Source organism: Lactuca sativa, chromosome 1 (assembly GCF_002870075.4).
Source record: "Lactuca sativa cultivar Salinas chromosome 1, Lsat_Salinas_v11, whole genome shotgun sequence".
NCBI classification, from domain to species: Eukaryota; Viridiplantae; Streptophyta; class Magnoliopsida; order Asterales; family Asteraceae; genus Lactuca; species Lactuca sativa.
Genome location: NC_056623.2, coordinates 99813048 through 99830318, shown reverse-complemented (window position 1 = coordinate 99830318; position 17271 = coordinate 99813048). Strand labels below are relative to the sequence as shown.

The window sequence follows — 17271 nt, the reverse complement described above, 5'->3', positions numbered from 1 at the left end:
TATATAAGCAACAATTTTTCCTCAAATGCCATCGTAAGGATATTTTAAAATAAATAAAATCAAAAAATTCTCTTTTATTTTAAAACTTTGCGGAAAAAACTTATCCTTACAATCCATATGAGAACTTGTTGTTATCTATTCCTAGGCAATATCTCATAACTCCTAAGAAGTAGCTCACGAATCCGATTTTTTCAAGCTACGCGATAGAAATCCATCTACGCGATCAGATTCAGCATATTCTTTCTTTAAGTTTCTTCACTTTTCTTTGATTCTTAAAACATCTCCATGTGACCCAGTCACATCATGTATCAAGAATCTCAGAATAGAAACTTAACAGAGTTAGATAGTGGAATTTACCTGAAGTAGAGTCAAACTTATTGACTTTAACATCCTTAGGTAAATTTGGCAGCTTCGCAACCAATGCCCTTTCTTTGGCAATACAAACATATGGACCCTTTGATAATGGTACACAGGACTATCACAGACTTAGCTTTTCTCTTTACCATTTGGTCAACCGAGTTGACTATAGTCGATCCCTTTCCATTGGGTAGAGAATGCTTTACTGGATATCCAATGTCATCATTGTCAATGTCCATAAAGTTTTAGGAAGTTGATCTTAGCAAATAGATAAGATCATTAAGGGTCTTGTCATAGTCTGTTTCATAGGTGTCCCAAAGGAACTCACTATGTGACTTAGAAAGTGATTGAACCACCAACTTTCTCAAGACTTTGACACCCAACTCTCCCGGCTTGTCAATATGTGACTACATCTCCAAGATGTGATCACACCTAGACCTTGCCTTGCCAATAGGGCTTGAGTGACCTTAAACTTTTCAAGAACTTGTGGGTTAGGGAGAATAGTTGGAGGAGGAGAAAGAAGTATGATATCCATGGGACATCATCTTCATTAGGAAACCTTGTTTCAAGAGATTTGGGAAGATCATAGGTGTCTAAACCAGACATCTTTTGGGAGATATTCAAGATAGTTGATCTTAAGTCCTTAATATGACACCCAATATGAAATATTAAGGCTAGGACCCAACAAACTATTTTATAACTTAGAAGAGGTATGCCGTAATCCAAGCTATAAAATATTTGAAGGTAGGTGAATGACGATTCACCAATTTCCACCAAGATAAACGAAATGAATTATTAGGTTTTAATTGGTTTTGAAACTCCTAGATCTTTGAGATTCATTGAACTGTTCAATGGCATGTTTCAATCTCGAGTGTGCCCTTCAGGTTTTGTGACTGGGATGCCGAGGATCACAAAACAAGGTGTGAAGTAACCATGCAAATCACTTGGTACCCTAAATAAATTACCCCTCAATCGATGTGCCGGTTAACCACACACGCTCCATCGATACTATGATAAATATTAAGTCACCCTTTACCTACCTTGTTAAGTCCAAGTTAGTGTGCCGGTTAACCACACACGCTCCACTAACGACTTAGACAAAGTGTAAAGTGTAATTTCATGGATTAGCACCTTATTCACATTTTTCCTAAGTAACTAAGATTGGGTATTATTAAAAGTTTAGTTACTTAGTATTTTCATTAATACTTTTAATGAAGGGAGAATTATAGTCCTGTCAAACCCGTTCGGCTAACGACCCTCCACCGGTCAAGCAAGCGGTGGGTGAGAGTGGACACCCATTAAGTTGCCATTTTATAGGCAACAACCTTATACCCACCTTATAGACCGGCTTCGTGAATGAGGCGTACTAGCGGTAAGACTGACTTTACTCTTATACATATATATATTATTAACTTATAATATTATAAAGTATAAGGGTTGAATTTTAACTTTTAAAATTCTAAGGGCTAACTTGGAATTAAAGTATTCATACTTGAAAACTTTTCAAATTCCAAAACTTGAGGGCAAGTTTTGAAACTATTCAAAACTAATTAATTCCATAACTTATGTGTTTAAAGGAGTTTTAATCCAAAAACTCTTCAAGTTCCATAACTTGAGGACAAGTTATGGAAGACTTTAAACTAATAAAAGAACTAACTTTTCCTTTATTTTATAACTTATGGATTTAATTATGGTTACATATTTTTCTTTAATGAAGTGACTCTTGAACTTTCATAACTTGAGGACAAGTTATGGAGTCATAAAAAAAAAAAATTATTCAATGACACAAGACTCTTCATTTTGTAACCATTGCCAACTATTATGAGTTTTATGAGTCTTTAATGTGACTCTTCATGTAACTTGAGGACAAGTTACACAAACACATTTTATACTCAACTCTTAGATTAAAATGGATTGAAAACAACTATTTCACTCAACATTTCTATTAATCTAAGCAACTCATAAGAACAAGATAATTCAAATCAAACTTTTTCATGTAATTAGTCTAAACCTTAAACTAATACAAAACATGAATCTATTGACAATTATCTTTGAAAATGGATTAGCATGAACATTACCACATCAAAAACAAGTTTATAAGATCAAAAACAACTTAGGGTAATGTTCCTAGTCCACTTCTAGCCAAAAAACTCGAAAATATGCTGTCTGGGGGTCCAACTCGTCGAGTGCATGAACAAACTCGGCGAGTTGGATCGAATTCATCACTTTTTAGGCATGGACTCGTCGAGTCTCCTGATGGACTCGCCGAGTCTGATGGCCAGACAGCACCAGATTCGTTTTTTCAGCTTCTATTGCAGGTATAACAAGAAAACAAGCCTAGGCTCTGATACCACTGTTGGGTTTTGAGCATTCTAACACTCCTAAGTGTACATGCAACCCTAAATACCTTGGATCTATGTTTTCTCTATTATACATACAAATAAGAACTTCCAAGGTATTATCCTAATCTAACATACAAACACAATGACTATAGCAAGATAGAATACATACCTCTTTGGAGAAGAAAGTCTTCATGAAGCTAGAGTGCCTAGTGCCCCAAGTGTGACACCTCAAATGGAATCACAATCATCAAAACACTTGGAATGACTTGAGAGAATTCTACACTCATCAAAATCGGCTAGCCCTCTCTAGAATCATACTAGCCGCCAATTTTGCCAAGAATAATATCTTTATATAGTGTTACAATTAGGGCAAACCCTAATTGTCATGACTTTCCATTTCCTTGGATCCATGGGTACAAATACACCATGGAGCATCCATGGACCATCCTATGGGTTTTAGCCCAACTTGATTATCCATGGAGCATTAGCCCACTATACAAGTATGGATGATTTACACAATCAACCCATATATTTAATTAGTCTTCTTTTGATCACTTAATTAATCCTAGATTAATTCTTGATCAATACTAATTAAATAATCTTATTATTCTTATCATTAATATACTAGAACTTATAATATATTAATAACCATAAGTGTCTTATTTCTCTCATTCAAGTGCATGATGGTATGCAACCCAAATGGACCATGCCGGGTCGGGTCAAGTCTTACCAAATATAGTTATGGACTTAGACATTAATCCAACAGTTTTGTGATAAAATCCATCGTAATGTCTTCCCATTTATACAGTGGGATATCCAACGGCTGCATCTTGTCGTGTGGCCTTTGGTGCTCGGCCTTGACCTTCATGCAGGTCAAGCACCGTTCCACGTACCATGCTACATCTCATTTCATGCAGGGCCACCAATAGCCCGGACGAAGATCCCTATACATCTTCATTGTCCCAAGATGAATGGAGAATCGAGATTTGTGTGCCTCCTCCATCAGAACCTGGCGCACACCCCCATGATACGGTACCCACACCCTACAGTGTAGTGTCAACAGCCCTCGGCTATCATAATCGAAGGAGGAAACCTGCCCCACAATCCGCTCTCTCGTCCGATGTTCCTCCTTCATGGCCTCCTATTGGGCCTCCCGAAGCCGCTCCAACAGCGGAGTCACCACTTTCATCCTCAGACAAATATCCCTGATCGGCGCCGCCTTGCGGCTAAGCGCAACGGCCACCACATTGGCCTTCCTCGGGTGATAAAGGATCTCGCAATCATAATCCTTCACTATATCAAGCCACCGACGCTGCCTCATATTCAGATTTGGCTGGTCCATGAGATACCTCAGGCTCTTGTGGTCCGTGTAAATCGTACAACGAACCCCATAGAGGTAATGACGCCAAATCTTGAGGGTGAAAACCACAACCCCCAGCTCTAAATCGTACGTCGGGTAATTCGCCTCGTGAGGCTTTAGCTGCCTCGAAGCGTAAGCAATGACATGCCCTCTCTGCATCAATACTGCGCCCAAACCCGAGATGGACGCATCACAGTACACGACGAAATCCTCCATGCCCTCTGGCAGGGCTAAGATTGGCGCCTCGCACAATCTCTGTCTTAATGCCTCGAATGCGGCCTGCTGCTCAGGCCCCCAACGAAAGACCACGGCTTTCCTCGTCAGCCTGGTCAGGGGTAAGGCTATCTTGGAGAAATCCTGGATGAATCTCCGATAGTAGCCAACTAATCCCAGGAAACTCCGAATCTCAGATGGAGACTTCGGAACCTCCCATCTCATCACGGCCACCAACTTGGCCGGGTCCACTGAAATTCCGTGTTGGTTGACGAGATGCCCAAGGAACTGCACCTCGCGCAACCAGACTCACACTTGGAGAACTTGGCATACAAGTTCTCCCTCCTCAGGGTCTCCAAAACCTCTCTCAGATGCTCCTCATGCTCCTCCTGCATCTTGGAGTAAACCAAGATATCATCAATAAACACTATCACAGACCGGTCTAACATCGGTCTACACATGCGGTTCATGAGGTCCATGAACGCGGCAGGAGCATTGGTGAGCCCGAAAGGCATCACCACGAACTCATAGTGGCCATAACGCGTCCGGAACGCATTCTTCTGTACATCCTCCTCTCTAACCTCATCTGATGATACCCTGATCGCAAATCAATCTTGGAGAACCAATATGCTCCCTGTAGCTGGTCAAAGAGGTCATCAATCCTCGGGAGTGGGTAACGGTTCTTCACCGTTAACTTATTCAGCTCCCGATAATCTATACACATCCGACGCGACCCGTCCTTCTTCTTCACAAACAGAATCGAGGCTCCCCAGGGAGAACTACTCGGTCTAATGAATCCCTTGTCTAACAGCTCCTGCATCTCAGGAGGAGCCAACCGATATGGTTCCTTGGCTATCAGAGCTGCACCAGGGACCAAGTCGATCCTGAACTCCACTTGTCACTCCGGAGGTATCCCAGGCAACTCCTCGGGGAATACGTCCGCGAACTCTCGTACCACGGGCACATCGCCCACCGTCGCCCTACCCGCCTCCTGGGTATCCGTAACATAGGCGACATAACCTGCGCAACCTTGCTGGAGGTAGCGCCTAGCCCTCACTGCCGAACATAAAGCTAGTCCTCGCCGTGGCCCGTCGCCCTGAACCACCAGCTCTCCCCCACTTGGGGTCCTAATCTGCACTGACTGCTGCACGCAGTCAATCACTGCCCCATTGGGGCTCAGCCAATCCATGCGAATAATAACCTTGTTCCCCCGCAAAGGTATGGGAACCAAGTCCACGAGGTAACATTCCTCGAACAGCCTCAAAACACAATCCCAGTAGACCTCTGACGCTCGTACCGACCGGTCGTCCGCAATCTCGACCTCTAGAGGGAAATCCAACATGCCCAAAGACTCCAGAAACTTCTTGTTGAGCGCAAGAGAGAAAAATGATTGAGTGGCACCCGAATCAAACAACACCTGAACAGGGATACCGTTCACATGGAACGATCCTAAACAGAGCACATGTCAATATTATAAACATCATATAAATAAATCAGAGGGAAAGAATCATACCCGTCACCACATCGGGTGCGGCGCGTGCCTCCTCGGTAGTCAGCTGAAATGCCTGACTCCTCACCACCGGAGCCTCTGCCTTGCCCTGCCGGCCATCTGTAATTCGCAGGGTCGCTGGAGCAGGCGCCTTCACTGGCGCTGCTGCTGCCGTCAACTAGGGGCAGTTGGCCTTCTTGTGGCCCCTCTGGTTGCAGTGGAAACACAGCAACTCAGACGTCTGAATAACAGGTGCAGGGGCGATATAATCCCTGCTGAAGTGCCCCGTCTTGTCGCACTTATAGCAGCCCGAAGATCCCAATCTACACGCCCCCTCATGTGGCCTGCCGCATTTCCTACAGCGGCCTGGTCCTGACTGGCCTTTCGGCCTACCATATGATCCTTTGGGCTTCTTCCCCGAAGCCCCTATCGACTGTCCCTCCTCTGTCTTCCTCTTCCGGATGTGCTCCAGATCTATCTCCCTCTCCTTAGCCCTGGCAATCATAGAATCCAGGATAGGGCAAGCTGAAAAACTGACATGCTCCCGAATGTCGGCTCGCAACATGTCATGGTAGCGGGTCCTCCTCATATCCTCATCACCTATATACTGGGGCACCAGTAACGCCCTCTCCCGGAACTTGGCGGTGATCTCCGCCACAGTCTCCGTCATCTACCTCATATCTAAAAACTCCCTGGCCAGCTGTTGAAGCTCTACAGCTGGCACAAACTCTGCTCTGAACTGGGTCACAAAGTCCGGCCAGGTCATTGCCTCAACAGCCGAGACTCTCAATGAGTTACCAACAGACTCCCACCAATCTCTAGCCCTGTCACTGAAACATCCTGCTGCATATCTCACCTTCGACCCCTTGGGGCAGAAGCTGGTCAGCTGTGCAGAGTGCAGACTCAATGTCTGCAATCCATCGTATGGCCACAATGGGGTCCTTCGCCCATGGAAATCTGTCGCGCCATTGCTCCTGAAGTCCTTAAAGGACAATGTGCGAGATCTTGACTGGCCAGATGCCATATCACTCCTGAACGCCTTGAGGCGGTCCTCCATCAACTCAACTATCCCTTCCTTGATCGACCCGAAAATGATGGGGGTCGACTCAAGGATGCCTCTGGTGATCTCTGACACGATGAACTCGCGTATCCTCTCATCCACTGGTTCGGAACCTAAACCCAAACCCGATCCCTCTCCCGAACTGCCAACTGCTGGCCTCGAACATAGTACCACCATTCTGCAATACATAACGACAACTGTCAGTGGTACTGATACATCTTAGAGGGATCGCATCTATTGCAAGGTTCCTGGTCTCGCCTCAGCCTTCCTCAATTCAAGTACGGATCCTCTGCTTCCAGTAGTACGAGCCCATACTACCTTCCATATCTATCCGTACTTTCCTCAAAATCTGCCTTGACTCCACCAAGTCCCTTCTACTACTACTACTGCTGCTCTCATGCTACTCTCATCCTAGGCTTACCCTAGGTAACCACCAACCCTCTCTCCGTCATCAGCTGCAAAAGAAGTCCCTGCTTTCTTCCCTTAACTAGCTCGCGAATACTATTACATATTACTCAGACTAGATATTTATTCGAATGAGAGATCTTGCCCTACAACGGTTGGACTCAAACAAGAGCTGCGAAATAGGGCTAGACCCAACCTTCTAGAATTATTTATTCCTTGCAATATGTAACTTAACATGTTCGTTTACTAGTTACTGAAGGACATGCCTCTTGTCAACTTTTAGACCTAGTCCTGGGTGTTTGTTCAGATTTGAATTGTTGTGAGTTTTAGAAAAAATACGACGTTTCTGACTTTGATTTGATTTGACATGAGATAAAACCTTTTGACAACTACACTGACATTTACAAAGAAAAAATTTGTCATTGAATCTGACATTTTGCTTGGTCAGCGGTCTATAGAGTGAATTAAACTTGGTACTGGTCCGAGGTGGGTAATTTCTGACATACATGTTGTTTGGTTTCTGAAAAGTTTCTTTTGAACGAGGTTTAGCATGTGTAAATCTTTGAGTCTCTTTAGGTGGATTTGGTAAGTGTTGGAGTGGGTAAAATTCCTTTCCAGTTGGGGTCATTTGAGGAATAGACCTGAAAAACATAGTTTCTTACAAGTTTGACACCTTTTTGGGTTGTGTCAGAAGTAGCAGAAATGACTTTTGAAACTGGGCTTCCCTTTTTGCTTGTTTCCACGAAAGAAGAGTTTTTTGAAATGTAGTTTGTGAAAACAAATTTTTTCTGGACTCTTAGATTTTGGAATTCTCACATGTTTTTTATTTTTTGAAAGACTTTTTCTGCTTGTGCCTCGAGATCTAATTTCTTCTTTGAAAGCCTTTTTTGCCAAAGATTTTGGTGAACCGCAGTCATTGTTATTCAACTGCGGTTTCCTGAAATTTTTCGAATGATTTTGAAAACGTGGCTTGATTCATCAGAACTTGAGGATTCTAGAATTTGAGAGCATTGACCTACCTCAAAATTTTCTATAGGTAACTCATGAAATATTGACTGAAGGGTTGTGGTTCCTTGAACTGATGATTTTGGTAGAGATGATTTAACTACCGCAGAGTAGGTTTTAGATGGAACTACGGTTGGACACTTCTGGGACATTTGATTACAGTTTGAGACACTATGGTTTGAGGACAAAGATGGAAAATCCTTTGAGACTTCGGGGCCTTCAACAACAACAATCTCTTCATCAATTATGGATGATGTTCGAGAATTTGAATAGATGGTGCTACTGATAGGAATTTGATCACACGTGTGACCCGAAACCTCAGGCACAATTTCCTCAATGACACAATTATTGCTTAAATTGTGTAGTCTACCGAAGTGAGTTTTGATATCTTCGGGAAAAGTTTTATCATTGACAGGAAAATGAAATTCTCTATCCGGAGGGACATACAATCTGTCTTTGTTGAATCGGGGTGAGGAATCCATTGCGGTTGGATATCCATTAAACCAACCCCAATTATATGTGTTGTCCACGGTTCCATTGTTTACCAAATTTTCAATAGCCTCACTTTCATTAAACAAATTTTCAATTAAGAGATTTAAGCGTACAATTTCTCTCTGAGCTAAATCTCTCTGGTTCAAAGCTATCTCTAATTGGGTTTCACTTAACATTCTAGCATCTTTCTCTAACTCTAGATCCTTCTCTAACATAGCCATCTTAAGTCTCTTGTTATCCAGTCGTCCTCTCACATGGAACATCTCTTGGGACACAATGTTCTTCTCATCCTAGACTTTGTTATAGTCTGTAAGGACGGCAGCACAAGTGTCATTAAGATCATCTATGTAGGGTTGACAATCATGCATACTATAGTTTAAAGTTTGGATCATGAGTTTTACCTGTTCGACGATGCTTAGAGTCCCATCCTTTGCCATGTAGCAGTTGTTTTTGTTTAACATTGTTGACCCATCATCATCCGCAGTGGCCAACATGCAAATTTTCCATTTTCCTTTAACACTGCTGATGGTCTCTTCTTCGTCTCCGGATGACCAAACTTGATGGTCTCTTTTGATATGGGCCACATATGCCCTTGCCTTTTCCTTTTCTTCCAGCTCTTGAGCCATTCTAAGGTAGAATGCTCTGTCTTTGACTATATTGGCCTTATAATCTTTTACAAAGTGATTTTCTTTATTGCATTTGTGACAAATCACTACATCACTCTTGTCTTCTGATTGAGTACCGGAGTCAGTGTTCTGAGGAGACTGCGGTACCTCCTTTGGTTGATTGTTCTAAGAGCCTTTAGGATATCGAGAATGCTTGTTCTGAGAACCGAAGTTACGGTTGAATGGAGGTTTGTTGAACTGTTGATTCTTGCGGAAGGAAGAGGGCGGTATACAGTTGAACTGTTGGCTAACCAGAGCAATAGCCTTCTAAAATTCTTCTTCATCATCATACTCAGAATCCGCTTCGTATGACTGCGGTGGAGTGTCATACGATGAAGAGTAGGATGACTGCGGTGGGGCTCGTGCTATGAGAGCAAGCGGTCCTCCGAAGTCAGCACAATCTTTGAGTACAGTGGATTCTTGTGCTTGAAGCTCTCCATAGAGCTTGTAGAGTGACAAAGAGTGAATCTTTCTGTCGCCTTGAACTATCATCTTAGCCGTAGTCCAATGTCTTCCTAAACCATTAAGAAACTGGAGATTGGTTTCATGGTTACTGCGGATGGTACCCACATCGGATAACTTAGTGACTATCAAGTTGAACCTCTTGAAGGAGTCTTCCAAACTTTCACCAGTATGAGCTTTAAAGTTGTTGAAGTCATTGAGTGCTGTAGTGAGCTTCTTGTCTTGTGCTTGTTCTGAGCCTTCGTACAGATTCTTGAGTACATCCTAGATCTGTTTTGTTGACTTGCAGTTTATGATAATATCAAAGTTGTCAGGAGCAACACCACATGAAATTTCATAGAAAGCAACAACATCATTTTCCATTTTATCGAGATCATCTTTTGTGGGACGGCTCATGGCTGGTTGACCTCCTCCTAGCCTGGTTGCAGCGCCGTCAGTTTGGACTGGTGTAAGGACTGGAACATGTGGTCCTTCTTCTACGGATCGCCATACATCTCTTCCCAGTCTTCTTAAGTACCTCTCCATTCTTTGTGACCAGTGATGATATTCATTTGCTACTAGTATTGGAGCTCGGTTAGAACCACCAACACTGTTGGAGACATTCAGAGATAACGATTGTGCCATTTGAGTTTTTTTTAAATGAGCTTTAGTGGTATAGAAAGCCTAATAAAAAATCAGAGTTCCGATATTCAAGAAGCAACCACTTTGGCTCTGATACCAATTGCTGAGAGAAAAAACTTGGAGACACACTTGAACAAACTTTAGAACAAGTATATTGCGGAATAGTTAATCTCAAAGGATCTAAAAGCTCAACAATAATATAGTTAGATAGTTAGATAGTTAGTTGCGGAAAGTAAAGAAATATAAATGAAAGCAATTGTTATATCAAGAATCCACTTAAGCTGATTCGTAACAAGGAATGCATTCACTCCGAGTTAATAAGAAAAATCAAACTTAGTGATTAAGTCTTAACGACTTGCTCCAGAGAGAGGTTATAGTTTGATATGTTTCAGTAACAATTTAGAGTAAGAAGAGTAGAAAGATAGAGAAATGAAGAAGATATCTGGGAAATATATATTCAGAATAATTCACAAGTCATCAGTGATCAAGAGATAAGAGTAGAGGTTTCTTAAGAAATTCAAGAGTAAGAAGTCTTTTAATACAGTAGAATGAGTCTCTATTTATAGAGTCTTAGAACTAAACTACAACTCTATAAGCATCCGTGCAAGGTATGCTGCATAATAGAGTATTACATAAAGATAAGAAAAGTAATTAAGTAGACTGCAGATTGATTGCGGTTGCTGATGAAGAGCTGTCTCCGTGTGCTGAATTGATTGCGGATGCTGAACCGTTGCGCTAGAGTGATGGTTGCGGTAGCTGAGTTCAAGAGGGTCACTTATGTTTCAACAATTTCCCCCTAAGTGACCTCTTTAACTCCGGTTCAGCTATCAAGTTTGAGGAAATTGATCAGAATCCACCAGAACTTCCTGACATTTTCAAGCCATATGATTCTTCTTGAAATTTCAAATTTGACTATTGCAGTAGTATGCTTCGATCTTTCAACTGCGGTCTTACAGATGTCAAGTTGTTTCTTGGTCAGGCGGTGCATGGCATTCATCGAAATGAAGTATTTGACGTTGTCAGTCTTCCGTTTGAATATGATACCAAGTTCAGGAAAGTTTGTTGCGCCTAGTGATCTTTCTTCGAAGCCTTCGGTAGGCATTGGCACAGGTTCAAGTGAAGGGAGATCAAACTTCTTGATGATGATAGGGTGGATATACGCATCAATCTTGGCAAAGTCACATATTGTATCCCTCAGAAAGGATTTGGCTTTATCAAGCGCCATTTGCATCTTCGGGTGCTTTTCTGCCTTGTTCTGGAACACCCTGGCAATAAGTAAGATTTCTTCCGGATTCATGCTTGGGAAGTCTGCCTGAGTGCGGATGTAGTCATGCTCTCTTCTGGTGAGGGTATACTGAACGAAGTCAGCCTTCATGAACTTCTGCATCTTGTAGTTCTTGACTGCGGATGGTCTATCATTAGACCAAATTTTTTCAACAGAGGAGCCATGCTTAGCATAAAAACGATTAAGTCTTTCAAACTCCATTGGAAGATGTTTGTGATCAGGGAGACTGCAGTCAAAAGACTCAAATACTGCAAAGTATTTGGCATTGGGAGAGATTGGAATATCCCAATATCCATCAGAAGGGGGTTCAACATATGTAAGGTGTGGAGTATAGTCTTCATCCAGTAGCCTGCGGAGCGGATTGACCCATGAGTTTATCAAGGACTTATCTATCATAGTGTCAAATCCACATGCTCTCCAGATAATTTCAGCAAGCTTGGCCGCCTTCCAATCATGCTTTCTTTGGGCTGTGGCAGGGGAGTCTGTGGAGCTTGCGGATGACATGTTCTCCTCAAGATTTTTGAAGTGAGGAGGAGTCTCAAGCTTTTTGGTAGTATCTTTTGGAGATGGTGGTGGAGAGGGCTGCGGTGTGGGGATTTTTTCAGTGGTGAGGGGAGGACTCTGATGAATGGAAGCATCAGAGTGGTGGACTTCATCTTCACTTCCCCCTCTTGAGGGATGCAACGCCGGTGCTTCCTCAAGCCATTGCTTAAGTCCATCCACCTTGGCACAAACTTCTTGAAATTGAGCTTTCATAGTCTCGGCCAATTGGGAATTGTTTGGAGTGGAGGAGTTGAAGAGTAGCTTGTGTATGTCTTTGGTAAGCTGGAGGATCTCAGGGCCATGGCAATTAGCGGTAAGGGATTTCTGCATTCGGTTGATAGTTGCATGAAGAACAGAGATAGTGGACTCATAAGCAGTATGAGTCTCATCTATCACTTTCTGAGATTGTGCAGCTTGATCCGCAATGGCTGCTTGAAGATCCTGTTTGATTGCGGTCATCTCAATAATGAGGCATTCCGCGGCAGCCATGAAGTCCTGATGGTCAGCCCTGCGGTTGTTGTCAAGAGACCGGATCCCCATTTCTACCTTAAGAGAGATGCGCTCAACAGCCATACGCTCCCTCGTCTCGAGTCGTTCGATGCGCTCAATCAATGACTGCGGTCCTAGAGTGTCTTCAGGTGGAGGTTGGGTAGGTTTAACCGCAGCCAAAAGTTGATCTACTTTGGCTTGGAGACTTAGGAATTCCTTCCTGGTGACAACATCCTTCTTCTTCTTCTTCTTTTCTTTAGGCTTTGAATTTGAATGTAAGCGCATGTCTCAAATATAAAGAATATCTTCATCTCGTATTTTTAATCTTTTTTTTATTTTCTCGTTTTTCTAAAAGATTTTTAAGAATTTTTAAAATGTACAAAATAAAAATAACTAGAAATAAAATCTTTTTGGAGTCTTTTTAATGAATGTAGAAAAATAAAAAGGAAATTATTTTTTGATTTTTTAAAATTTTTATATGTAAATGCAATGTAGAAAATAAATGCAAAAAGAAAAATTTAATTTGAAAATTTTAAACGAAAAACTGAAAATTTTAAATTTTTAAAAAAATGTAAATTTTTACACTAACCCCTTCCCAAAGCTTAAAATGATGCATTGTTCTCAATGCTTAGAGAGGAATGAACAACTCAATAAAGAATATAAAAGCAAAAGGGTGCAATTAGGAAAGAATGTACCTGATAAGTTTGCAGAAATCTGATATTGACGAAGATATGACAAAAAATCTGAATTTCAGCAACTTTGTCGATCCTCTGATTTCCCCAAGCTTGTGTGGCACCGTCTCCATCTCTTTATTGAAAGCGTAAAAACTAAAACTTAACGTTTGGGTTGCCTCCCGGAAAGCCGCCCATTTTTAAAGTCGTTGACTCGACTTTGTCCAACCAGATTTATGAACTGGTGTGGTTGAGACTTCTCTAAAGCTCAACTCTTTTTCTTATGACTCTAAATCCCTTCAAAGATGGCATTATGGGTGGATCTGGAACTTTTTCAATAGCCTAGAAAGACTCCAGATTGTCTGCAGATAAATCTTTCAATTGACTTGATTTCTTCTTTCTCTTTCTGATCTTCTTATTCTTGCCAGAAATCTCCTTCTTCTTTTCTTTAAGCTTTCTTCTTTTCAGACTCGTATTTGAAATCACCACTTCTACCTTTTCTTTGCTCAAAAACATTTTTCTTTTTTAGATTTTCATCTGATACTTCCTCGGATTCCAGCTCCTCCTCTTCTTTTTCCAAAAGTTTGTTCCTTTTCAAAATTCTATCTGATTTTTCTACAGCAGGAATTCGATACTCCTCCTTCACCTCCCCAAGCTTATCTTCTACCAGCTCCTCTGATGTGTATGATAAATTTCTGTCTGCAAATTTCTCTTGCACAGAGACATTAGAAAACACACAAAAGCCCTCAAATAAAGGACTGCTGGTACCAATATAATTGATAGAAATATTTTTAGAAGGAAATTATCATCATTAATTTTAAAATTAACAACCTCCTCATCAAACTTCATTGAAATCATGCCATTAAAACATCAATTTTCGTTATTGTAGTTTGCATAAATGGCCTTCCCAAAATAATAGAGTTTTCATCAAAAGTATTCAAGTTTCCTGTGTCCAAAATATAAAAATCAGCGGGAAAGATCAAATTATCCACTCGAACAAGAACATCCTCCAGTACACCTTTTGGGTGTAGTATCGAGTGGTTAGCCAACTGGATAATTGTCCCGGTCTTTTGTAAAGTTCCCATTTTTAATTTTTCAAAAACAGAACATGGAAGGAAATTGAATGAAGCTTCTAGATCAAGCATGGCTTTTAGAAAATGAAGGTTACCCAATATACAAGGAACTGAAAAAATCCCCGAATCCTTGCAGTTTGGAGGCAAATTTTTGCAGAATAGCAGAAATATTTTCGCCAGCTTTTACAATCTCATTAAAATTCAGTTTTTCTTTGAAATACATGATTTTTTAAGAAATTTAGCATATTAATGAATTTGTTTGATAACATCCAAAAGTGGGATATTTACCTCAACTTTGCAAAAAAAATTCATGATATCCTCATCCTCTCTTTCACGCTTCGTACTCTTCAGTCTTGATGGGAATGGGGGTAAGGTCTTGTATTCTTTAAGAATTGGCTTGGGTGGTCCTGAAATTTCTTTTTCTTTATCTTCTTCAACCAACACTTCTTTATATTCCTCATCTTCTTCTTCAGGCTCTTTTACATCTTCTTCTTCTACCAGAACTTCTTCAAATTCTTCCTTAGGTTTGTTTTCTGGTTCAGATAAGCTTTGGCCTCCATATGTTTTCCCACTTCTCAAGTAAATAACACTAACATTGTGCTTCAAATTGTTTTCTATGTGGCACGGTAACTTTCTTTGAGATTCCAGATGAACCACAAAAGTTGCAAGCTGAGACACCTATTTTTCCAGATTCTTGATACTAGCTCTTCATTATATATTTTAATGCCACGTTGAAACTACTGGGTTCTTGATGTGTGATTTGATTCTGAAAATTCAAATTCTAAAAATTCTGCTGATTTGGATTCTGAAAGTTGGGCAGCTAATGAAAATTCTACTGAAAGTTCATCTGCTGAAAACCCGATGGTGGCTGAAATTGTTGTCTTTGTTGATAGTTGTTCTGATAAAAATTTGGAGGCTGATTATAAGTCTTTTGTTGCTGGTATCCTCTGATAGCTTTGACTGGAGCAACATCCTCTTATAGTAACGGACACATAACAGTTGGATGTTTCGTCTTCAAACATATACCATACAGTTTCTTTGCAGCAACTTTTTCTTTAGTCAACAACACTGCTTTTGTTAGTTTAGATATATGAGACTCTAGGTGAGCATTGTTGATTTCCTTGACACCCCTTAGCCGATCTGGATACCACTCATCTTTGTTTTTGGAATTTTTAGACTCGATCGCCAACTTTTCGATACGTTCGCTGATTTCAGTCGGTGTCATATCACCCAAGGAACCACCACTGGAAGCATTTATCAGGCGCCTCTCCAAAGGTGTCATGCCTTCACAAAAGCAATTATAAATTTGATAATTATTGATACCATGTGTGCACCGAACTAGCAGCTTTTTGAACCTTTCCCAGTAAGTGTGTAAAGCTTCTTTTTTTCCTTATTTGATCCCGATGATTTATCTTCTGAGACTGGAAACTAGCATTTCTGGAAAATATTTCTCTAAGAACACCTTTGCGAGTTCTGTCCAAGTGGTGATGGAACCAGATGGAAGTTTATGTAGTCATTCCCTTGCTGAATCTTGAAGTGAAAAGGGGAATGCCCTTAACTTAATCTAGTCTTTCGAGACAGCATGCAACTTCATTCCCAAACAAACCACATGAAATTCCTTGAGGGATTTATGTGGGTCTTCGTTTTCCAAACCTCTAAAAGTGGGAAGAAGATGAATCAGCCCAGATTTGAGTTCGAAGTTCTAGGCTTCTGGAAACGTAATGCAAAAGGGTTGTTGGTTGACCTCTTGAGTGGCCGACTCTCTAAGAGTCTTTTCTGCTTCGTCTCCACTCATGTCTGATTCTTTAGATTTGGATTCTGAAGAATTTGTGGGTTCAGATTTAACAGAAGAGGGCGGGGAGTAAGTTTTATATGAGCTATTTTGAGGAGAAGATGGGGGTACTTTCAGAAAAAACAGATCTGATTCGTTCCACAAGGGACTGCCTTGTGGTGTGGAGGTTTCTGGTGGTATGGAAGATGATGAACCAAAGAGACCAAATGATCGTTTCTTTCTTTCCGCTTCTTTCTTTAGTCTCCTTGTAGTTCTTTTGATTTCTGGATCAAAAACTAAAGGTGTACCTGAATGAAAATTTCTTGGCATAAAACTATTAAAAAACACCATGTCCCCGACAACAGCGCCAATTTGTTAACACGTTGTCACGTGCGTATTAATCAAATAAATTTATCATTGGTGGTTACACTAAAAATATAGCATAGGGAAGCAAGGTCGAATCCTCAGGGATACAGCCTAATGGTCAATGGCTTTTTGCATCAGGTACAATCTAGTCAAGATAGAAATTATTAAGAAGGGAGATTTAAATTAAACTAAAAACTAAAAGATGCAGTGATATTAAAATAAACGAAAATTAATAATAAAATTGGTTTCAATTATGTTGCAACTTTCCTAATCATGCAACTAACCCATGTCTAATTATTTGAGATGCGTTCTATCTAAGTTGGTACTGAGAAAAACTAACAAGCTCTAGTATAATCTCTTTTACCTAAACTAGTTAATCAAAACAAGCTCTTTAAATTAACCCTAACTTTTTACTATTCAATTAAACAAACTCTTAATTAAATCAAAAAATTGCATTAAGTTCTTTGTAAAATTCCTAGCAATCCCCAATACTTCTCACAAGCTTGGAAGGGTAAAGATATGATTTTCACAGTTTATACCAGAGTTAAATCCCAAAACGGAACCAATATGATACTTGTTACTTTTACTAGTTGACAAGAACA

The 17271-nt window shown here is 40.8% G+C and overlaps 1 protein-coding gene across 1 annotated transcript; it reads right to left on the bottom strand.

The window, feature by feature from the left end:
- Positions 1-13907: 13907 nt before the first annotated feature.
- Positions 13908-15814, bottom strand: LOC128127582 (uncharacterized). The gene is made up of 4 exons (XM_052766189.1): positions 15564-15814; positions 14821-15103; positions 14363-14712; positions 13908-14220 (listed from the first exon to the last, which is right to left on the bottom strand). Exons 1-4 carry the CDS (start codon positions 15812-15814, stop codon positions 13908-13910), a joined length of 1197 nt encoding a protein of 398 aa, XP_052622149.1.
- Between the last annotated feature and the right edge of the window lie 1457 nt (positions 15815-17271).